Genomic DNA, 22969 nt, shown 5'->3' with positions numbered 1-22969 from the left:
CTGAAATCCTTGGGTAGGAACCCACATTGTCAGAGCCCAGGACAAAATTCTGACACATCTGAATAGTCATCCACTCACACAGTAATTTCTGGCATGCATGTGGGCAAAGCAGCAGACGGATAGGGAAGGGAAGAAGAGATGAGAAGGGGGTAGAGGATGACTTCAGACAGCCTGGCAGGTAAAGCCTCTAAAGAAGTGTTTTACAGTTTAGCTCAGCGGTTAGAGCGTCAGCCTGCGGTCCAGAGTGACAGGGGTTTGGTTCCCACTAAGGGCACGTACCTTGGTTGCAGTTTGTCCCTGGCCCTGGTTGGTCGTGCGGGTGGCAACCACTTGATGTGTCCCTTTCACATCGATGCTTCTCTCTCTCTTCCTTGCTCTCCCTCCCACTCTATCTGAACAAAAAATGGAAAAAATGTCCTCGGGTGAAGATTAAAAAAAAAGTGTGTGATGCCAGAAAGAATTAAGGGACCTAGAGATGAGAACATCTGCAGACAGAAAATTCCAGAGAGAAAAGAAAGTGCAAAAACCCTGAGGTTGGATCATGCTTAGTGTATTTAAGGAGCAGAAAGGCGAGTGTTGGGGGAGCGCAGAGGCAATTGATGGAAGATGTTGGCAGGGACCAGCTAACAATAAGGAATTAGGGTATTTTTTTTCTGCCAATGGAGGATTTTGGATGGGGCAATAACATGATCTGAGTTATTTTTTTTCCCCAGACTGAACGGTTTTTATTTTCTCATCATGCATAAAGACGAAAGTGCCATGTATCCTATTCTGATTGGACAAAGCCACCTCACGAATATTTGTTTAGAAGAAGAGGTATCAATTACAGTGATGTCGATGACAACATGGCCACTGAGGCTCAAAACTATCAGAGTTACAGATTTCTTTTTGGAGGTTATCCTCACAGAACACAGTAACAATTTCCATTCTGAAGTCCTACAAAACCACCATATTCAAACTACTTCTAAGTACAATCATATTAACAGGACACAACAATTTGATAACAATCATGAATACCCACATAAGTTCCCAAATGGCATAAAAAAAAAATTACAGTGACATCCTTGTAAATGTTCTCAACTAAAAACAAGCAGGCCTCAACAACTCAATTTCCCCAGTGGGTGGAAATGGAGAAGGGGCAGATGCCTAGGGTCTTAACTTAAAAGCAGTAAAATGAAAAACAAAGAATTGGCTTTCTTCAAACACAAGGTTTTACCTGGACCCAGAGAACCTCTAAAGTTGCAGTGTTCTGTTAATAGTTCTTCTAATTTATTATTATTTTTTTTATCCTCACCAGAGGATATTTTTCCATTTTTTGTACAGATAGAAGGTGAGGGAGAGAGAGGAAGGGAGAGAGAGAAACATCGACATGAAGGGACACATCGAGTGGCTGCCACCCGCACGACCAACCAGGGCCGGGGACAAACTGCAACCGAAGTACGTGCCCTTAGCGGGAACCGAACCCGGGTCTCTCCGGACCGCAGGCCGATGTTCTAACCGCTGAGCCAAACTGGCCAGGGCAATAGTTCTTCTAATTTAAAAAACATACTGGGCCCTGACTGTTCTGGCTCAGCAGTAAGAGCATCGGCATGCAGACCAGAGTCCTGGGTTCAGTTCCTGTGTACCTCGGTTGCAGTTTGTCCCCGGCCCCAGTTAGGGTCATGTGGGTGGCAACCACTTGATGTGTCTCTCTCCCATCGATGTTTCTCTCTCTCTCTCCCTCCCGCTCTATCTAAAGACAAATGCAAAAATGTCCTCAGGTGAGGATAAAAAAAGCAGCAACATATTGGTGGCCCTGGCCAGTTTAGCTCAGCAGTAGAGTGTCGGCCCGTGGACCAATGAGCTGTGGGTTCAATTCCAGCCAAGGGCATGTACCTCGGTTGCAGTTCATCCCCAGCCCTGGTCGGGGTTGTGCGGTGGAGGCAACCGGTTGATGTGTCCCTCTCATGTCAATGTTTCTCTCTCCCTTTCTCTCCCTCCCACTATATATGAAGATAAATAGAAAAATATCCTCAGGTGAGGATTAAAAAAATAAAAATAAAAAATATATTGGTGAATCAGAAGTTAGGAAGAGTCATGGGGCTCTCTTCCACTCCACTGGTTCTCAGGCGTCCCTGCCTTTCCAGCTGGCTCTAGCTTGTTGCACTCCCCTACCAAAAGCAATCCCCCCTCCCATTATTTTGCGTCAAAGCCTCCCCAAGTCCTGAGGAGCAGAAGACAAGGCCTTCCATGGGAAGGGGCCTGGGTATTGTCACCCTCAAAATAAGATGGAACAGCCACAAAAGCCTGAGAAGAGGAACTCGGGGCAAAGAGGCAGCTAAGCTCTTGTATGTACAGGATCCCACAAGGGGGATTGGACCTGGTGGAAGAGTTGGGCTCAAGTTAAGTCTAAAAAAACACAGCATATGCCCAGCTGGTGTGGATCAGTGGATTGAATGTCGACCCATGGACTGAGAGGTCCTGGTTCAATTCCTGGTCAGGGTACGTGACTGGAGTTGCAGGCTTGATCCCCAGTAGGAGGCATGCAGGAGGCACCGATAGATGTTTCTCTCTCACATTAATGTTTCTATCTCTCCCCCTCTAGAAAAGCAATAAAAATGTAAAAACTAGCCCTGGCCAGTTTGGCTCAGCGGTTAGAGCGTCGGCCTGCAGTCCAGAGAGACCTGGGTTCGGTTCCCGCTAAGGATGCGTACCTCGGTTGCAGTGTGTCCCCGGCCCTGGTTGGTCATGCGAGTGGCAGCCACTCGATGTGTCCCTTTCATGTCGATGTTTCTCTTTCTCTCTCTCTTCCGCTCTCTCCCTCCCACTCTGTCTGAACAAAGAATGGGAAAAAAATGTCCTCAGGTGAGGATTAAAAAAAAATTTAAAAACTAAAAGAACACAGCATAAACAAAACAATGAACCATCCCTACCTCCAAGGGCCCAGACCTCCGTGTCTCTGTTCAGCCGCACTGTTCCCCTTTGAAGATTCTAGACCTTGAGGAAGAGGGACAAAGAGAGCACTAGCAGTTTATGAGCCAATCCTCCCTCTCTGGAGACAATCAAAGAGAAGCAAATTAAACAAGAAAGACTGTCTCCTCAGCTGTTTATAAAGAAACCTTGCTTCTTCAGTTTGTTTCTGAGCTGTCACTTTAAAGTATATAAAAAGATGTGAGCTCTGGGCAGGTACAGGCCCCATGACCAGAAACATCCCCAGGATCCCCAACCTGGCAGCCTAAAAACAAGTAGAGGCAGGGGAAGCTGGATTCTGTGGGAGTTCAGTGACTGGGGCTCAGGAAGGTAGGCTTCTGGAAGAGACCCAGTCATTGGCCCTGCCTTGAGCACGTGCTCAGATATGCCAACATAGCAAAGTTCCTGGGGGTTAGGAGAATCTCCTGTGCATTTGCAGGGAGCCCACCTGGGTCCACAGGCAGTTCTTGAGGTCCTTATAGACCTGGGAGCAGGCAAAATGGTTAGTGGCAACCTGGGCAAAACTCATGAGATGGGTGATGGCCAGACACTGGTAAGGTACAGCACAGAACTTCATAAGCAGGCTAATACAGGTAAGAGGAGTGTGATCACAAAGAATGTATTGACCACTGCTTCATGTCCTTGACCTCACCCATGCCCAACATTCTGCCAGATGCTCAACAATCCAACAGTCTGGGGTAGCCTGGCCTGTGATCCTGAAGCTCTGAAGCCCTAGGATGTCCAAGGGTGGTACAGCCAGCACAATGTACCCAGTTCATTGTGGGTAATAAGACTTAGCTTGCAACAGCCAATGTGCAGGGCCAGCATAAAGATGAAGCTGAGCATGTTGTGGCCTTGAAGAGGTACTGCTCCTCCTAGTGATGACTTGTGGGTGCCCATCTCAGAAATGGGTGGGAAGGCCATGATCAAAGGATAGGCCATGAAGATGATGGCAGTACACATCTACAGCATTGGGTGCTTTGGATAGACACTGTGGCATGTGAGGACCATGATGCATGAAGGCCACAGTCTTAGAGCTGAGTCCACTGAATGTCCAGAGGTCAGAGTGCATGGAGGAGAACACAGATGGCAGAGTGTCACTGTTGGACTAAGCAGAGGTCCACAGGAGGCAGAAGGAAGCCTTATGTATGTAGGGGCCAGGTCCTGGGGCAGGACTTAGCCAGACTGGAACCCATAGGGCCTAGGAGGGGTCTCTGTGGGCCACCTTGCTAGGCCTCGCCTGGCTCTGTGGAGCCTATCCCCCAGCAGATAGTATTGCAGGGGGTTGGGCCACAGGTCCTCTTTAATAATCTGAGCAACCCTGTCAGCCTCTGGAAGGCTGTGCTGAGAGAACCAGCTGAAGAAGCTGTGGACAGTCTCCCGGTTCCTGTGTACCAGAGCAGGAGGTTCCTGGCCCCGGTGCCATCGGATGCGAGTTGCAATTGACACTACCCGGCCTGAGGATCTGCATTCATACTCCTTCACGATCACCTTGTTCCGGAAGTAGGGGTTGCTCCAAAAGCGGAACTTGAACTTGCAGCCTGTCCTGGCATGCCTGAGCTCCCTCACCTCCAAGTTCATCAGGTAGCAGAGCATGTCTTCATCTCGGAGGCTGATCATGGCTGACAGCTGCGGGTGGTTCAGGAAGGCGGTGACCCAGAAGCCAGGAATATTCTGGATGATGAAGCTCCTACGGGCTAGGTGCAACCGGCGCATGCGCCCAAACCTCCGCTCCAGCTGCAGGTAGGCCCAGTCGGCCTGGGCACTCACAGCCTCCAGCTCCCACTGGATGGCCTCCAGTGGGTCCACAACTGGGCCATCAAGGTTTAGGGGCCCCGGTCTTTCCTGCGCCTCTGCTCTCACCTCCAGCTTTTCCTCCCCGACCAGCTTCTCTGCCACCTCCATCTCCTCGCCCACCTGCTGCTTTTGTACCTCCGAATCCGCCTCCTCCAAGAAGATGGCGCCCTCCTCAATCGTCACTTCCTCGGCCTTCCCGCCATCTTCAGCCCGAGGCCCCCACCCCTCTGCGCCACAGGTTTCTGGGGCGTCGCCCCTGACAAGGCCGTTTTCCAGGCTGCGATCAGTTATCGCTGAGGCCGCCTCCCAGTGCTCAGGGCCTGGCGGGGTGGTCGCGGAGCCGGCGGGGCTTGGGTGCTCGCATTGCCGGGCTTCTCGGGCCCTAGACGCCGGGGCCGGGCCCAAGGCCCCCTCCTGTGGGGGGCCCGGCGGCAGGCGCGCGGCGGTTTCCAGGATCCCCGCACCCTCGTCCGCCATCACCTGCGTAAGCCTCTGGCCTGAAGGGGCTCGGGGCACGCAGGCAACCCGGCGGGTTCCGCGACAGAGGCGGCTCTGCGGCTGGCGGCTGGCGGCGGCGGCGGCGGGACCGCGGGCGGGAAGGCGGGGAGGTACCGTCTTCTCCGTGGCGCGCTCCGCCCCTCGCGCCCCCGATTCCGGATGTGATTCGCTAGGGTCGCCCAGCTGCGGGGGCTCGGGGCCAGGAAGCCCGGCAGAGGAGCAGGGAGCTTCCCGGTGGAGATGCAACTACGGGGCGCTAGACAGAACTGGCCCCAGATTAGTAGGGTGCTGGTGATGAAGTGCAGGTGTGTACCAAGCAAGGAGCAACTCGGAGCAGGCAGCAGGGATCAAACCCAAGTCCCGATCAGACAGAACCTTCCATCACAGCTACCATGCCAAGTGATCACCGTTCCCCACATCTGCGGTGGGCAGGTGGCAGTCTCCCGGTACCCCATCGTCTGCGGCTTTGCACTGGGTTAATTGCTCAGGAATATGCAGAGGGGCCCAAAAGGTATCCCTTGCAAGGACTAACCAGACTCAAAATGGGAGCCGTAGTTGACGGTAATTGAGGGGCACACAGAGGTGCTCAAAATAACGTAAAGAACGGAGAAACAAGGTCAGAGTAAAAGGATCTGGGGCTAGGGAAGTTCTCAAATACTGCCAACCAGGGAGCAAGTGGGCACCTGCCTAGTTTCCCCCACGCCAGCTGGGTCCTTCTGGGATGGTAGACTGAAAGGTAGACACTTTGTCCTAGGCCCAAGGGGCTACCCCTTGGCCCTGAACCAGACATTTTACAAATGTGAACTTGAGTCTTAAGTGCAGGGTCTGTCTGTGATTGGATAGGTTAAGAGATTGGATGGACCAAGCCCTGCAGCCCTGATCCTACAAATACATCTTCATGTCTCCCTGTGAAGGTCAGTATACCTATGTCCCTGTTCTGCCTGGAAGTTCTTGCCACCTCCTCCAGAAAGCCTTCAGCATCCCCATCCCCTCCCCTGACCCAATGGATAAGATAGTTCTGAGTACCCAAACCTTTCCTGGGGCACAAACCCCCTCGAAGGCAAAGTGGATTTCCTTAGGTCCTTAGCCAGAGACCTGACCCACTGAGGTGGACAGTGAACATTTGTCAAGTAAATGGAAAGCCAAAGAGGTGAAGAGCCAGCCCATTGCCCTTTTTACACAAAACACTTCTTACACGCATTAACACTTCTTAATGCCCCATGGACTCCTGGGCTGGACTTGAGTTGTACTGCTTGGCTATGGACACTGGCTCCTGATCACAGAAAAGCAAGCTCAGTCTGAGCCCTGGATGGGAGGATCTCAGCACAAGGAATGGGGCCCAGGATAGTGATAACCACCTTTATTAGACTGGCCAAGCCATGTCAGCCTCTCAGCAGTTTGTCTGAACCTAATGGATAGGCAAACGCGTGGACAGGGTCAGGTACTAGCTCTGTCACTTACCACCTGTGCATCATGGGTAGTGGATATTCTTCTTGGACAATCAGCATCTATTCCTCTTCCTAATAGTACCCAAAATGTCCTGAGAAACCAATTTTCCCATCTCAGCCTTGTCCATCACTGGCTTATAATGTGACTAGTTTGGGGATAGCAGAACCCCATCAAAGCCAGTGAGACAGGAGATGCTTACTGGGGCTTCTAAAAGGACTCCTCTCTCCTGAGAGCCTGTAAAGGTTCCTTTTCTCTTCCTGGTCAGCACTGTTTGAGAATGACAGGTTTGAAATCACAGCAGCATTCTACTCCCTCACAAAGGGAAAAACCACTTTGTAGGCCCAGAGAATGAAGTCACAACTACATGATAGGGCCCAGAGAAATCAGAATGCTCAGACCATTTGAGTTGCTGGATCAATCCTAATCTACATCTGGCATTTTTAGTTACATGAAATTTCGTTATGCCAATTTGATTTTCCTGACCCTTGCATCCAAGATTAAGTGGTAGTATCATGCCACTTACCTCAAAGGCATCCTGTTAAGATCTTTTACTTCAAAGTGCAAAGTTTCTAGGTGCCAATGTGTAAGTTGTTATTGTCTGTCCTACACTCACCATCCTTTTGGATGCCAAAGATGTTTAGAGGTTCCAATTCTTCCCCAGGCTCTCTCCAACCCTTTCCCAATCAGATAGGTTCACAGCTTCCAAACACATCATTCAGAAGTTTTTAATAAACAACTTCATTATAAAAACTTTTTTTTGAAAATGTAATTCTGTAAAACATTGAAAAATCTACTTTAACAAAGATAAGCCCTGTGCATTTTCTAATGGCACTTATATTTTACAATTAAAAACCTTGTTTTATATAAAGCCAAAAATACTCCAAGAGGTTATTCACTGTTTACAAAGTGCTCGAAGGTTTTTGTCTTGTATTTTTCTCTTTAAATAATCTGGCGTTACGGAAGAGTGGCTCCAAAGCCTTGACCACTGGGAGGGAGGGAGGCATATGAGAAGTGGTGTTTCAGGAGCTCTAGTGCCGAATATTCAGAGGTGGAGATGTACACGTGGGGGAGAATCAGCTAAGAAAATCAGCTTACATCCAAAGAAACTGGACTAGAATACTTCTTCCAAACCCTTCTATAGAGGCACTAAGTTATCATGGTGAATCCTTCTCCTGTCAAAACCAGAACACCCTTTTCCCTAGCCACACACCCTACTCTCCAGTGGTAAAGGTCACAGCCAATTCCTTCCACAGCAGGTTCAGAGCTCCAGGAGAGGCCAGGGTGGGGTCCCAGAAGAATCTGGATTTTTCTGGCCAACACCTGCCTAAGGCAAAGTTTATCACATAAATATCCTTGTTAAAAAGCAAAATATTGATCCTGTACAATATAAACTGTTAAAAAAAATCGTGCTTACAAACAGCTCCTAGATAAGAGGGGAGGTGGGGAGAGGAGTGGGAAAAACAACTGCCAAAAGGAAGAGAGGGGGGATTTAAAGGGCTACTAAGGGAAAGTTGGGGTGGTGGGAGAATTTCAACTTAGAATATCTACGAGCAAAAAAGTAATCACACCTGCTTCCCGGATTTCCATTAACAAAATGCCATTTGTAAAAGGTTGGGGGGAAAAACTCATTGGTGCTCCTTTCCCTACCTCTCACCTCTTTAAGATGTGCACAGAGCCTTTGTGCTGACAGAGCTGAGCATGTCATCCTCTGGCCCCCAGAGCGTCCAGCTACTGTGCAGGGTGGGAGGTTCCTGCCCCCATTCAGGGCAGCTCATCCCTGACGGAAGTTAGAGGAAACAATGGGGACAGGGGACATTACCCCTTTTCCTGGTCCCTGTTTGGTCTCTGCCACATGCCATGGCTCCTGTCCTGGGCAGATGGCCCTCGGGCTCTCATGGCCTCAGTAAGGGTACTGAAGTGGGTTTGGTATTGAGTGTAGGATAAAGCTATTCTTATCCTTTGGACAACCAGGCCATTAAGGCTTTTAAAAAAAAGTATATGCAAAGGGAGGTTTAAGAAACAGCTGGGTAGCTATGGTCCAAAAAAAAAGAAGGTGAAGGCAGATGTTCCTCTTCACCTGCAAAGTTCACAGTGACAGGGAAATTCCTTGTGGGTGGTCAGGGCATTGAAGGAAGAAAGGGAGCAGGATGGAAGGAAGAAGGGGAGGAGGAAGAGGGCAAGGCTCCAATTACAAGGTTTTAAATAGTTGCTTTGCCTGTCCTAGTTTCCCAGCATCACTAATGGGGGAGAGGATTCAAGGAAAGGACAGGAAAGAGTAGGCAGAAAGGAGAGGTCTCCTCTAACAGCCTGAGACTGTATTTTGTGGCCAGAGACCCATTTGCTGCTGTAAACGAAGGGTGCAGGGAAGGTAGCAGGGAGGGGGTGAAGGGTTGCTGGGTCTAGTGATGAAGACCAGAGACAAGGAGAATGGCAGCTCTGAGTCCTTGGATCCTCACATACCATTTCCTGTAATACGAGTCCCAATAACATGCACAGCATGCAGGAGATGGCTGCGTACCAAGGTGGACGCTTTTTAAAATAAACCTTAATCAGTCCCTGGGACTCAATGATTAACTAATTTTTAGAAGCAAATCACCTAGTCTGATGCTAACCTTGCCAGACATTTTTATATCTGGGTTTTTTTTTGTTTTTTTGTTTTTTTTTTTAAAGTATCCCAAGCTACCCTGCCTAAACCAAAACATGCTTATTCACTCCATACTGCTTCCAATCTAGGGCTAGGGAGCTACATTTTAAGGCTTTCACCTCAAACAAAGAGTACTGGCCTGGGCTGAAGCAGAAGCCTGGGTCTTGGACCTGCTCAATTTCTGAAGATAGACCAAAATTGTTTCTAGACGGGAGAAGAGGGGGAGGACTGGGAGAAGGCTGAGGCAGTTCCTTGGTAGTTTGTCCTGAAACCCTAGTGGAGAAGCCAGCATGAGGCACCCGCCGTGAGAAGTGCCCAGAAACTGCTGGCTACATCTGTAGGAGTTAACAGTAAAGAGGTAGAAGTGTGTTTCTGAATCAGAATGGAGGTATCTCAGGAGGGTCCCACATTGGTGGTCCCTGAGCTACCTCCCTTCCACGAGTGGCAAGAGTACAGAACCGAGAAAAAGCATGATGGGGTTTGGCTGGGCAAGGGCTGTACTGTCTGTGGCAGAGAGCCCCACAAGTCAAAAGAACTAATCATGTGCTGGCAAGAAACCTTGCTGAGTACTGGGGGCAAAACTGAGGGGGGGCCACAAGAGGAAAGTGGAAGTTCTTTGATGGAGAGCAGAAAAGCCTATGTACAGTGGCCCTGAGTCCAAGGGGACTGCAAAGTAGAAGAGAGAGAAGGGATACTGTGGGTAAGAGGTGTTTGGTGTGGGAGGCAATGATGTACCCATAGATTAGGACTCAACTATCTGCCTAGTCCTAACTTTCTGAAAACTCTTCTTCCTACAATTCCAATTACTGGAAAAGGGACGGGTAGGAGAGAGACAAATAAGTTCACATCCTCTGCTTTGCTATTCACACCAGCTTAGAACCCAAGCCCCTCCTTCTAAGACTCATGATAACAGCTCATGATGTTCAGGATGGGGTTAAGGAATGGGGAGGTGATGGAAGTGGGCATGCCTTTCATTTCTTCCCCTCCCCAGTTCAAAAGGAGGATGAGGGGGTCATGATGTATACTTGGAGAAAAACAGAATTGCAGACCTGTGAGAAAATTGCTCCAATCTTCTTGCCTGTCTCCTGTAGACACTGCTGAAGGAGGCAGGAACAGACACAGTCATGGAAGATGGCAGAGACTGAAGCAGTCCAAAGTCAGTTTATTTCCCCACAGGGGAAAAATATGACCTCAAGTGAAGAGAAGTCAGCGAGACCCGACTCCGCCTTGTAAACAGGGCTCCGGTTAACACCAGGTACCAAAAGGTTCCAGCTGGTGCCAACTGGAATGGACTGGTGGGAATGAATTCACGGTGTGTAAACAATGTTCAATGCAATCATTCTAAGGCTAACAGTTCGGCAAGGGAGGTGAAATGGTGAGTCTGAAGCGACTGTGTAAACAGTACCGTTGCTGGACAACACTGACTGAAAATGGAGATGCTGGTACAGAAGATTGGGGGTAATGGGAAGAATAGAGGCCCTCTCTCCTGCCCACTGGCTGGAAGCAGGTGATGGAGCCAAGTGACCCTCTATAGCAGGGCCTCACCAACTGCTATGGGGTCTGCAGGTTGGAACCAGAAGGCGGGCTTCTTCGGCTGTTTTTCTCGAGGTCATCCAAAGTGAAACCCTCTGTATCTCCAACAGGTCTTCCCCTTCTCCAAAGAGAAGGTTCTGACACTTTGGAGAAAGAGAGGACTAAGCGTGGCTCCCGATTCAGATCAAAAAAATAAAAGTAAAAATACCTGAAGTCCTATAGTATGCGATCTTTTCATGGGGTTGGGGCTCAAGGCTCCTCCTGGAACTGATCCTGGAGCCTGAGCCCCCAAACCAAGTGCTCCATACAGACACTGGATTTTTTTTCTGTTTGAACCCAGCTCTGAAAGCTCAGCTGCCTTTATGGGGATGCAGATGGGATGGGTACTGAAGCACCCTGACAGAGTCCAGGACTGAGCTGAGGGCCTCCTTGGGGGCTACTGGAATGCCTGGTGGAAACGAGGCAGGGTGGTGGTACTCAGGCCAGAGGTGAAGACAGGAGGCAAGGAGTGCAGAGGCCCAAAGTTCAGAGGTCCCCCAGCTCCCGGGGAATCTTGAGGCTGAGCTTGCAATGTGGTGAGTAGGGGCTGTGCCTCAGCCTGGGAGTAGCCCATTACCAGGCCTCCTGTGGCCCCAGGTGGGTTACATGAGGGCAGGTTGAGTGGAAGAAAGCCCAGTAAGTGGGAGAAGTCCACATTAGCAGCGCAGAGGGCCTCAGAGAGGTTGGCGGGGCTCTTGGTGAGCAGTGCTTCATCTAGGAGGGCCGCAGCTGCCGCCGGCTGAGGTGAGGCGGGCTGGGGTTCAGCGGATGAAAGAGACAGGCTTCCAGGAAGCTCCGCCAGAAAACTATCCACCTCCACTTTGGGCAATTTGTCGGGCAAGTATGAGGTAGAACCAAGCTGGTATTTTGGAGGAAGCTGAGCTGGAGAAGAGATAGGTGAGGATTCCAGAGGGTAACTCATACCCATGGGCAGCGTGTTGTGCACCAGGGAGTGTGGCATGCCCGCACTGGGCATGGTAGGGATGTGGGCGCCATACATGCCCATGGGTAACATACTAGGGAAAGCCTTGGCCCCCATCATGTCCCGAGAGGCCATGCACAGCACAGGGCTCAGCTCTTCCTTCACACTGACTGTGGAGCTGCAGCTGAGTAGGCCTAACATGTCCACTGGCTCTGTCTTAATCTTGAGCAGCTCCTGTGAGTGGCTCTTCTTGACATGCCGTGTCAGGTGGTCCTTGCGGCCAAACCGCTGGGCACAGTACTGGCACAGGAAGTCCTTCCGGCCTGTGTGCACCACCAGGTGCCGCCGCACATCCTTACGAGTATAGAACCGCCGGTCACAGTGGTCACAGGGGTGCTTCTTCTCCTTGGCACCCCCTGCTACCCGGCGTGAGTGAGCCTTCAGGTGCTCTAGCAGGGCCTGGGTACTCTCAAAGGTCTGCAGGCACACCTTACAGCTGAGGTCACCGCTGCTAGCGGCATGCATTGCCAGATGGCGCCGGTAGCCCAGCTTCGTATTGTAATTCTTACCGCACTCGGAACAGTGGAGAGCCTCTTTGTTGGGATCATGGGTCTGCAGGTGGTTCCGGAGATGGTCCTTGCGGTGAAACATCTTATCACAGTACATGCACTGGTGTGGTTTTTGGGCTGAGTGGGTGGCCATGTGCCTGAGTTAGGAGTGGAGGAGAAAAATGAGATCACAAAGGCTGGCCAGACAACTGAGGTGCCCATTATCAGGGAACTAAATATAAAAATTATAGTAGTGCCATGCCATGGATTGGATGAAATACCATGCCAACTATATCCTAGATATCCTTGCCCATCTGCAGAATCACATATAGGATGGGGCAAAAGTAGGTTTACTGTTGTCCATATGGAAAATAATAACACAAGAATAAACTGTTTCACCCTAGCCGGTTTGGCTCAGCAGTTAGAGCGTCAGCCCAAGGAATGAAGTATCTCGGTTCGATTCCCAGTCAAGGGTACGTACCTGGTTGAAAGTTCAATCCCGGGCCCTAACTGGGGGTCGTGCAGGAGGTAGCCAATCAATGTGTCTCCCTCTCATCGATGTTTCTTTCTCTCTCCCTCCCTCCCTTCCACTATATCTAAAGATCAAGGGGAGAATATCCTAGGGTGAGGACTAACCAAAATAAAAACTAAGAGGGAAATATATGTAATTTTGCTTGTAGGTGCTTAAAATATTTCTGGAAGGATATAAAAGAAACTGACAACAATGGTTGCCTTTGGGGAAAAGAAATATGCAGCTTATGGGTGTGATGGAGCATTTTCATTTTATTTTTTGGTACCCTTTTTTTTAAATCTCACCTGAGGATATTATTTTATTTTATTTTTCTTTATTGACTTTTAGAGAAATGGAGATAGAAACATCAATGACAGAGAACACTGACTGACCGCCTCCTGCATGCCCCCAACTGGGGGATTGGGCCCACAACCTGGACATGTGCCCCGATTGTGAATCGAACCGGTGACCTCTTGGTGCATGGGTCAATGCTCAACCACTGAGCCACACCGGCTGGGCAAAGATACTTTTCTATTTATCATCAGATAGAGTGGGAGGGAGGGAGAGAAACATCGACACAAGAGGAACACATCGACTGGTTACCTCCCACATGACCCCAACCAGGGCCGGGGACAAAATGCAACTGAGCACATGCCCCTGACCGGAATCAAACCTGCGACTCATTGGTCTGTGGGCCGATGCTCTAACCGCTAAGCCAAATCGGCCAGGGCTCTTTTGGTACCTTTCGAATTATGTGAATGTATTTCCTTTTTAAGAAGTATTTCAAAAAAGTTAAATGGCCTGGCCGGTGTGGCTCAGTGGTTGAGTATGACCCATGCACCAAGAGGTCGCCGGTTCGATTCCCTGTTAGGGCACATGCCCAGGTTGTGGGCCAAATCTCCAGTCGGGGGCATTCAGGAGGCAGCCAATTGATGTTCTCTCTCATCGATGTTTCTATCTCTCTCCCTTTCCCTTCCTCTCTCTTTAAAAAAAATAAAATAAAGGAAAAAATAAAAAATTTAAAATTTAAATGACACAATAAAGGGAAAATGAAATATATCTACACTTCCTGATCTGAGGCTAAGTCAAAAAAGGAAGTTTGCCCTGGCCAGTTTGGCTCAGCGGTTAGAGTGTCGACGCACGGACCAAAGAGTAGAGAGTTCGATTCCAGTTAAGGGCATGTACCTCAGTTGCAGTTCAGTCCTCGGCCCTGGTTGAGGTCATGCGGGAGGCAACTAATCAATGCGTCTCTCTCACATTGATGTCTCTCTCTCTCTCTCTCTCTCCCCCCCTCCCACTCTATCTGAGGATGAATGGAAAAATATCCTCAGGTGAGGATTAAAAAAAAAAAGAAAGTTCAAGATAATGTATGTAATATAATTCCTTGTGAAAATAAAAAGGGAATACATGTTTGAATATCTCAGCAAGGACACATAAGAAACTGACTGCCCCCCCCCATCCCTGGGTGAATTTGGGGAGCAGAATAGTGACTTCAAGTGTGAAGTCATTTTTCATTGCATGCCCATTTGTACCATTTAAATTTTGTTTGCCATGTAAACCAACATGTTAAAAATATTTTCATGGTACAGCACCTCAGTGTCCTTTAGTATACCTGCTCCCATCTGGATTGAAAGCAGCTCACAATCTAGAGCTCCATAATACATTCAGAATCAACTCAATAAGACTTTGAGGGTCCACCATTTGCGAGGCCCTGTGTGAGCTAAGTCATTAACCTTGTTCTCCATAAAAGGCTGAAGTGCCCTGGCTGGTCTGGCCCAGTGGTTATAGCTTCGGCCTGTGGACCAGAGGCTGAAGCACAGAGCAGTCCCACCCACTAGTCAGTAAATGGTAGAAGCTAAATTTAAACAAACCTCCTTCATAACTGGGTTCACTTAGGTATGCCACTGTTTCCAGTTTAGCACCCAGTGATCCTTTCTACCTGAAGAGCATCGAACATCCCATTACTCTCATGCCTATGACGATCACTATTGACCTCCTATTACCTAACTGATATGACAGTGTATGAGAAGGAAGTGTTCAGTGATCCACAGTCCACATCCCTCATTATGCAGATGAAGAAACTGAAGCTCAAAGAGGTTCCGTAACTCACCTACGATCACACAATGACTATGCGTAGAGTCAGAGCTCCTGCCTCCTGGACTAGGACCTTTCTTGCAGCCTTCCACTGTCACTAAGATGGTCTAAGAAGGGAGCATTTGAGGTTGTGCTCCCCAGCATATATCATCAGTTTGATTCAAATAAATACATAAAAATTCTCAAAAAAAAAAAAGATGGTCTAAGAGGACAGCCTCAACTGGAGTCTACCTAAGACACAGGAACACACAGAATCAAAGCATTCCTGAGGACCACAGAACTATAATAAGGGCAATTCTGGTCACATGCTACTGTGTTACCTGTTTTAGTTCCTTCCTGTCAACTGTTTTCCAGAGAAGGAACTGAGGCTTTCTGTGGTCATCTTGTTCATATATTTACTTGTATGCTGTCTGTCTACACTGTTAAGACAGTAAACTCAAGGAGAGCCAGCACTCCCATCTATCTGTGCCTGGTATGTAGCAGGAGCTCAATAAATCATAGTTTGATAGATGAACAGATAAAAGACTATGCATCAGGCAGTCTATCTCATTTGTAAAGGGCATGTACATGTTCCTCTAATAGAAAAGCTAGGATAAAATCAAAATTGCTTTTAAGCTGGGCCCTCTCCCTTCAAAGCTACTCTGCCGTATCTTGCTTTACACCAGGGTGTTCACATTCAATTTCACTTCAGCAGGGGTTCTTGGGCTTACAAGTTTCAGGGAAGCCATGGACCCAGAGGACACCAGGGACTCTACGGACACGGAAGTAATCATCTGAGTGACAGGTTGGTTTAGTAGAAGAGGCACTGTAGGACCTAAGAAGCTATATGACCTTGAGTAAGTTACTTATCCACTCTGAGCCACTTTAAAATTTATAGAACCTGGCCAGTGTGGCTCAGTGGTTGAGTGTCAACCCATACACCAAAAGGTAGTCAGTTCTATGCCTGGTCAGGGCACATGCCCAGGATGTGAGCCCGATCTCCAGTGGGGGGCATGCAGGAGGCGGCCAACTGATGTCCTCTTTCATCAATGTTTCTCTCTCTCTCCTTCTCCCTTCCTCTCTCTCTAAAACCAATAAAGAAAAAAAAAAATTTTAAATAAAATTTATAGATTGGGTCCTGGCCCGTGTGGCTAAGTGGTTAGAGTGTTGGCATGTGCACCGAAGGGTTGTGGGTTCTATTCCCGGTCAAGGGCACTTTGTACATGGGTTGCAGGTTTAATCCCCAGCCCTGGTCAGGGTGCATGCAGGAGGCAACCAATTGATGTTTCTTCCTCTCTCACCTTCCTCCCACACTCTGAAAAAAGATGTCAATGGAAAAAAAAGATATCAAAGAAAAAAATCAATGGAAAAAAATATCCTTGGGTGAAGATTAACAAAATAATAATAATAATTATTTATAGATTGGATAATCTCCTTTTCCTTCTGAAGTTCTAAGGTGGATTCCTAATTTCTGGCCAAGATTTATACTATTATCTACAGAAGTATAGAAAGTAGTATAAAAAAAATGTTCAAACTAGTTTGTTCATGGCTGTCTGATATTGTACCCATCATATTCTAGTGTTTGAATAAAAAATATCACCATTATTTTTTGATGAGTGACCCCAAATGGTTGGCATTCGGGGCACACTTATTGGACATATTAACCTCTACTTTTCTGCCACACTCAGTGGAGTCTCTCTGGCTTTGTCCTCTGGGAACCTCAGACAGAAAGAGGTATGGAGTGTCACCTACCTATACAGCTTATACTTGGAGGCAAAAGCCTTGCCACAGTGCAGCTGAGGGCAGCTATACGGTCTCTGCTCTGGATGGGGGAGACTGTGAGGCCTCAGCTTCTCCCCATTTGAGAAGGGTGTCCCCGAGATTTCACATTGGCACTTCACTTGACTCTCCGCCTCCCGGCCCCGAGGCCTGGGAACTAGTTTCCAGCCCACTTCCTCCTCCTGCTTTGCATCTTGAATCCAGGGGGGGACGCTGGTGAAAAATGTGGTCATGGCAAGGCTAATGGCGAAGGGCCATATTACTCAGAAAGCCTTCCCATCGGTTCCACACGGGCTCTCTGCTCTGTCACAGCGTCCAACGCAGCCTTCAGAAAACAATCTCTTCACCTGAAATATCAGAACACCTGGTGTTAGGGAGCCCAATACTGTACCATGAAAATATGGGCTTTAGAGGCAAACAGAACCCTGTTCCAATCCCAGCCCTTCCAATTACTTTCCTGAACTGTTTCCTCATTTATAAAATAAGCTTAATAATATCCTAAATCATAAATGTTTTGAGGATTAAATGAGATAATGAATATAAGACATTCAGCAGAAGGCTGGGCACCTAATAAGTGCTTAGTGATAACCATTATTACTAGTACCACTAGGCTACTGGAAACAAGATAATCTAAGGAAATAAAAGCCCTAAACTCCAAACTTTCTCTTCTAATTTCTTTTACATTCTTTCCACTAAACTTAGAGATAGCAGCATCCCCTCCTCCTCCTCTTTACCCTAATTCTCCTTCACCCACTACTTTCCACAATTCTCCTCCTCATGGAGGTGGCTAAAGAGCAATAAAATGCCCAAAAGGCAACAGAGGAGAGAGAAGGAAAAACCTTTACTTAGGAAAATTACACCCTGAAAAGTCAGCCCCTATGCCAGATGTGTTTCTTAACAGCATATCAACATCAAGAGGTTCTTTCTGAGGAGGCAACAGCACTCTCAGCATTTTCCCTAAACCAGTACTGGTCCCATCCTGCCCTCCACCACCTCTCTGAGTCTTTTTTTTTTATCCTCACTCGAGGACATTTTTCGATTTTTTGTTCAGATAGAGTGGGAGGGAGAGAGGAAGAGAGAGAGAGAGAGAAACATCGATGTGAAGGGACACATCGAGTGGCTGCCACCCGCACAACCAACCAGGGCCGGGGACAAACTGCAACCGAGGTACATGCCCTTAGCGGGAACCGAACCCGGGTCTCTCTGTACCGCAGGCCGACGCTCCAACCGCTGAGCCAAACCGGCCAGGGCACCTCTCTGAGTCTTTTTGTCTCAGGCCCAGATCATGCTTTTTTAGCAAAGCCTGTCCAATACCCCAAGCTGCTGAGTGGCCCCTCCTTTAAACCCTCACAGTGCACATGCATTTCTCCATTAGGAACAGGACACACTTGCATTAGAACTTAGTCTCCTCCACTAAACTGATTCATTGAGGGCTCAGATTGTATCTCTTTCATCTCCATAATTAACATCTAGAAAAGGATCCTCAATTCTCTTTTAGATGAGTAAATTAGCCACTGAATGTAAGTTGCTTCTCATAGGCTTAACTTATGCTCAGGAAGTTCTGGTTTAAATTGGGTTTATAGCACTTCCAAAGTGTGGAGCATTTATCTTGAAGTCTGATCCTTTCTTTCGTTGAAGGGGTGGGAGGTGGGGAGCAGGGAGGTTGGAGCAATGTGACACTACTTCTTTCCTGACATCAACTCAGGGGAAGAGAGTAGGAGTTACCAAACTGACTCTCAAAAGGAGGACAACAGACCCAAATTCACACTCAGAGCTCATCACAGATTACCAATCACAATGCAACTTGCTACAACGGGAATTCCCTTTGAAGAGGTCATGCCAAAGTTTGGGCATGAGACTTTTTCATGTGAAGGGAGCAAATGGGGTATCGGGATTGTCCATGAGAATCTGGGGAGGGCTCCAACCATACAAAATAGCTGTGAGCCACAGAATGCTTGTTCAGCTCATTAGCACCTGCTGCTTACAGTGACCATTCATCCAACAGATTGGCCTTGAACAAGATGATGGGATCAGCGGGTTCATGCCCTAGAGAGCTTTGCTCATCATTAACATGAGCTATGTCCTGTTCGGGAACCATTCCACTTGAAGGAACATTGCAATGTAACATGATAAATATTTCCCCATCATGAGTGGATATTTGCCTAGAAAGATCTGCACAAAGGTGGCTGCATTTTGCATGAGTCACATGCTGGTGAGGCATAGGTAGCACTAAAAACTAGTCCCACTTGAGTCTTTGAGTCAAGGAGTATTTACCTGCTTCACTATAAACCTCAAAGGCCTCTGACGTCTGGCTTTCATTATTTAAGTATCCTCATTCTTCACAGGGCAGAATTACCTGTTTATAATACCAGCAACTACTATGCACCTTAGAAATGGATAGACAGCAAGCACAAGTTTGAACATCTAGTTCGGAGGGGATTTCCTCTACCTTCAAAGTCAAATTCTGCTCAGAATTTGATATCAGAAATCATGAACCTCAGCCTCTGGAAAGTTGGGAATGGCAGCCAGAGGGAAGCAAGTTGCACCACTCTGGCTGATATGAGAGGAGAGACTAGCCCTGGAAATTCCGCACAAACTCAGAAAGAGAACAACAGTACATCCCCCACCTCCCACACGTCCACCTCATCTGTTCTCCTGAACAAGCACAAACAAGACACAGCAGTTTAGTATGCCACTACTGAAACAGTGAGTAATGGGCTTCTAGGAAACAGGCTGGTGGTGGCTAAGAAGAGCTCACGAGGTTGTACTCATATAACCAAAGGAGGAAGGCAACAGCCATGTGCTTGCCTTGATCTACATTTAATGGGGCTATGGCTTTAAAAAGAAAATAGCCAACACCATGATCCTATTCCCCCTATGCTTTTAAAAAGGCACAGTGAAAGTCCTTACTACAGACATTGAAAGGCTGCTGGATAACCAAAGCTGCTAGTGTTACCTTAGGAACCCTTTTGGGAATCTAGTCTCTCCCTCTGTCCTTTGTCTGCAAACTCCTCTCATCCAGAAAGATTCCTGGGCTTTTCTCACATCATCAGGCCTATTTCTTCAGACTTCTTCCTCGGCAAAACTGTCAAAGAATTCTGCTTCTCTTTCAAAGCTGCTCTTCTGGTCTCACTAAGTTTAACTATAGAGAAGCTGACAGAACCTGTTCCCATAAAACAAACACAATCAATCCCTCCCAGTTACTGGTATAACTCAGTATATTTTCATCCTAAGATTCTTTCTGGCGCCTGATCTGGAGGGTGGTAGCGTGGAAAGAACCTTGGACTTGCTATCAGAAGAGCTGCCACTTACTGGCTATGAAATTACAGGCAGGTTATTTTGTTTCTCTGAAACTTAGTTTCCTCAATTTCTAAGACAGCAATTTACTGGGAGCATTTGAGATCTTGCTTCCTGACACCGTCCTCAGTCTGGCTCAAACAGTTACAAAAAGTTTTAAATAAAAATAAGAGATTTATTGTCCTTAACTATAATACTCTCATGGAGGATTAAGTGAAATAATACTCTAAAAGCATCTGACATAAAATGTGAATACATGCAGTGTCATCTCTAACAACTAAATTGTGTTTGCCTCTTTTCCACATGGGACCCGAGTAGTACTTCTTCTCTCTACCCCCCCCCCCATCTTTTAATGTTTCTTTTCAGACCTCAGCTTCCTTCCCTTCCCAACATCTCCCCATAATGCAACCTTCCCCTTTCCCCCTCACAATGAACCCTCAAACATTCCCTCTAACCAGTCCCTTTACTTTACCTTCCTACAGCACCATATCCTGGGCCAGAGTTCTCTCACTTTAGGAATCTGTTCTATTATTAAGTCTCTGTACCACAAATACAAATGCCTGCTAAAAACTCTGTATGGCCCTCTTTGGAAGCTGAAAGGAGACACATTGCTCACTAGTCTGTCCTCTGTTGTGAGCCATGATGCCTGCTGCCTTCTGATGAAACTAGTTTTTATGATGTTACATCATCTCTATAGAAACTGAGTTCTTTCTCCATTATTAGCCTGTTTCCTCATCTGTAAAGCTAAAAATACTTACCTCACAGGCTTGTTGTAAGGATTATGTTAGTCAGGTATGCAAAGAGCTCAGCAGAGGGCTTGGCTTGCTATAAGTACCCAACAAAACGCAGCAATTATCTTTGCTTTTGTATTGAGTTGCATGTTCCCACTTTCTGCTGCCACACTTTAATTCTCCCAACCCTCTCAAAAAACTGTTGAGAAATAACTCTCCTGCAGCAAGGAAAGGGTTAATTTCTAAGTGTTCTTAACTAGAGAGACCCACAGAGGATTAACAGCTCCACTTCAGTGACTACCCTAAAATAGCTTTTATCCTTCCTCCCTAAGAGCTACTTGGGGATCTGAAGAACTCAATTCAACACCTGCCGAGGAGGAAACACACCCTGAAACCCATTCCTTGGGGTGGATAAAATCTTCCTTTAAGCAGAACCCAAAATAGCAACTGGGAAATTATAAATAGATTTAAAGGGGAAAAAAAGGAAAGAAAAAAAAGGTCCTGACCTGGGCACCAGAAACAAATCCACAAGACACACTGACTGGCTGGAAAACAGTGAGAATCAAGAAAGAAAATTAGGTGCCCCTCTCACTCCCTCTCTCACCAGCACTCAGAAGTGGTGGGAGAATTAAATTACAGAGAGGCTAGAGTCTCAGTGACTTGCATCATTCCAAGAGACATCAAACTGGATTAACAGGGGTTGGATCTACTCTTGGGCTGCTAGTTCTGTCAGTTTAGATGGGCCCTCTCTCGAGTCCCTTTGATTCGCTATTTTCTCTCATTCCTGCTGACTCCCACTCCTGAGGAGGCCTTGAGAAAAGGCTGTAACTCACTACAGCCCCATTTTCCTTAAGAGGAAACCTGATCAGATACCCACACTCACCCCTGCCCCAATCTAGTGGCCTTACCTGGTGTTGGAAGATGGGGGGGGAGGGATTAGAAACCCAAGGCCAGCCTCTATCACAGTCCTAAACTGACACATGGAAAAACACACAAGCCAGAAGACAAGCTACACTGGCAGGTGAAGCACCAACACCAGTTTGTCCCCATATCTTCCACCTTACAGGTCCCTTTCCCCCACCAAGCTGGGGCCACAGTGTAGAGCTGGATTTGCATGAACAGCCTGGCTCCTCCAGCGACTTCTAGACCACCCCACTGTGGTGGGAAAGGTTACTTTCCCGAGGCTGGGAGAGATGGGAATGGATGGCTGCCCAGGAAGGAACAAATTCAGGGATGGGTCTGGAGATCTCAGGGATGAGAAGGGCGGGCAAGTACGGCAAGGAATTATGAGCAAGCTAACTGAATCTCTAAGGCACCCCCTCAAAAAGAAAGAGATGGGGGAATTATAAGGTCTATAAGGTTCCAGATAATCACAAGTGAATTCCCAGAATTTCAAGAATCTGGAAATGGGTATCTGGATGGAAGATAGCTAAGGCTGGGGAGGATGGTCACTGAAGACAGAACTATAGGTAGGTGTTATCGGGGTTCTCTAAAACCAAGTATCTGAGAGAAGCCTCAAAAAGGGTTGTGAGGTTCTGGAAAATGAAACAGAGGGTAAAGAGCAGACTATTTGGAACAGGGAAGGGGGTTTTGTGGGTCTGGGTAGGCGTGTCTGAGGGGAGGGAGCAGGTGCAGCTTATCTGGGTCTCCAGGGACCCTGGGGGTCGGGGATAGTGGACCCTTCGGGCTGCGTCTCCATGTCTCGAAAGGGAGGGGGGCCAGTGGAATTTCCTCGCGTCCCCCAGACCCAGGTATCGGGTCCGGGGAGAGTTTTCATCACCCTGGGGCCTATTTGGGCCCCGGCTGACGCATAGGGGGCCCCGGTCGGGGGTGTGGACGACCGCGCTGAAGGGCCCAAGAAGAGGGGCGCCGCCGCTCCGGTTCAGGGCGCGCGGGCGCAGCGAGACGGCCTCCCGCCCCGCTCCCCGCCGTCCCCCGGGGCCCTTGCCGGCACTCACCGCGCTCGGGGCCCCGCACTGCGGGCCGGGCCGCGCTCGGGCTCCGCCAGGCCCGCTCAGGCCCCGGTAGTGGCGGCGGTCGGGCCATTGTACGGTGCATTGTGGGAGCCGCGCGAGCGGGCGCTCGGGCCGTGGAGGGGGCGGTGCCGCGGACTCTCTATGGTCCCGCCCGCCCTCCTGCTAGAGCGGCCGGGGCGGTGCGCGGGCGGCGCGCGGGGATCGCTGGGAGCGGGGCGGACGC

General features: G+C 48.4%; 2 protein-coding genes across 2 annotated transcripts; both read right to left on the bottom strand.

Annotated features, from left to right (window-relative positions):
* Positions 1-2845: 2845 nt before the first annotated feature.
* On the bottom strand, positions 2846-5223 carry LOC118618589 (putative testis-specific Y-encoded-like protein 3). The gene has a single exon (XM_036244933.1). The coding sequence runs from the start codon at positions 5221-5223 to the stop codon at positions 4126-4128; it is 1098 nt and encodes a 365-aa protein (XP_036100826.1). The 3' UTR covers positions 2846-4125.
* Positions 5224-11199: 5976 nt separating this feature from the next.
* Positions 11200-22817, bottom strand: PLAGL2 (PLAG1 like zinc finger 2). Its single transcript, XM_036244931.1, has 3 exons — positions 22729-22817; positions 16716-17089; positions 11200-12537 (listed from the first exon to the last, which is right to left on the bottom strand). The coding sequence occupies exons 2-3, from the start codon at positions 16973-16975 to the stop codon at positions 11307-11309; spliced, it is 1491 nt and encodes a 496-aa protein (XP_036100824.1). The 5' UTR covers positions 16976-17089; positions 22729-22817; the 3' UTR covers positions 11200-11306.
* Positions 22818-22969: the final 152 nt, after the last annotated feature.

The sequence above is a fragment of the Molossus molossus genome, unplaced genomic scaffold, assembly GCF_014108415.1.
Source record: "Molossus molossus isolate mMolMol1 unplaced genomic scaffold, mMolMol1.p scaffold_m16_p_6, whole genome shotgun sequence".
Taxonomy (NCBI): Eukaryota; Metazoa; Chordata; class Mammalia; order Chiroptera; family Molossidae; genus Molossus; species Molossus molossus.
Note: the sequence above shows the minus strand (reverse complement) of the source record. Positions and strands in the feature narration are given on the sequence as shown.

Bases quoted from the DNA above. Each gene is read 5' to 3' on its own strand.
- LOC118618589 (XM_036244933.1), bottom strand. From the start codon at position 5,223: ATGGCGGACGAGGGTGCGGGGATCCTGGAAACCGCCGCGCGCCTGCCG.
- PLAGL2 (XM_036244931.1), bottom strand. From the start codon at position 16,975: ATGACCACATTTTTCACCAGCGTCCCCCCCTGGATTCAAGATGCAAAG. The intron at 12,538-16,715 runs GTAGGTGACACT...CTCCTAACTCAG, and splicing joins TCCAAGTATAAGCTGTATAG to GCACATGGCCACCCACTCAG.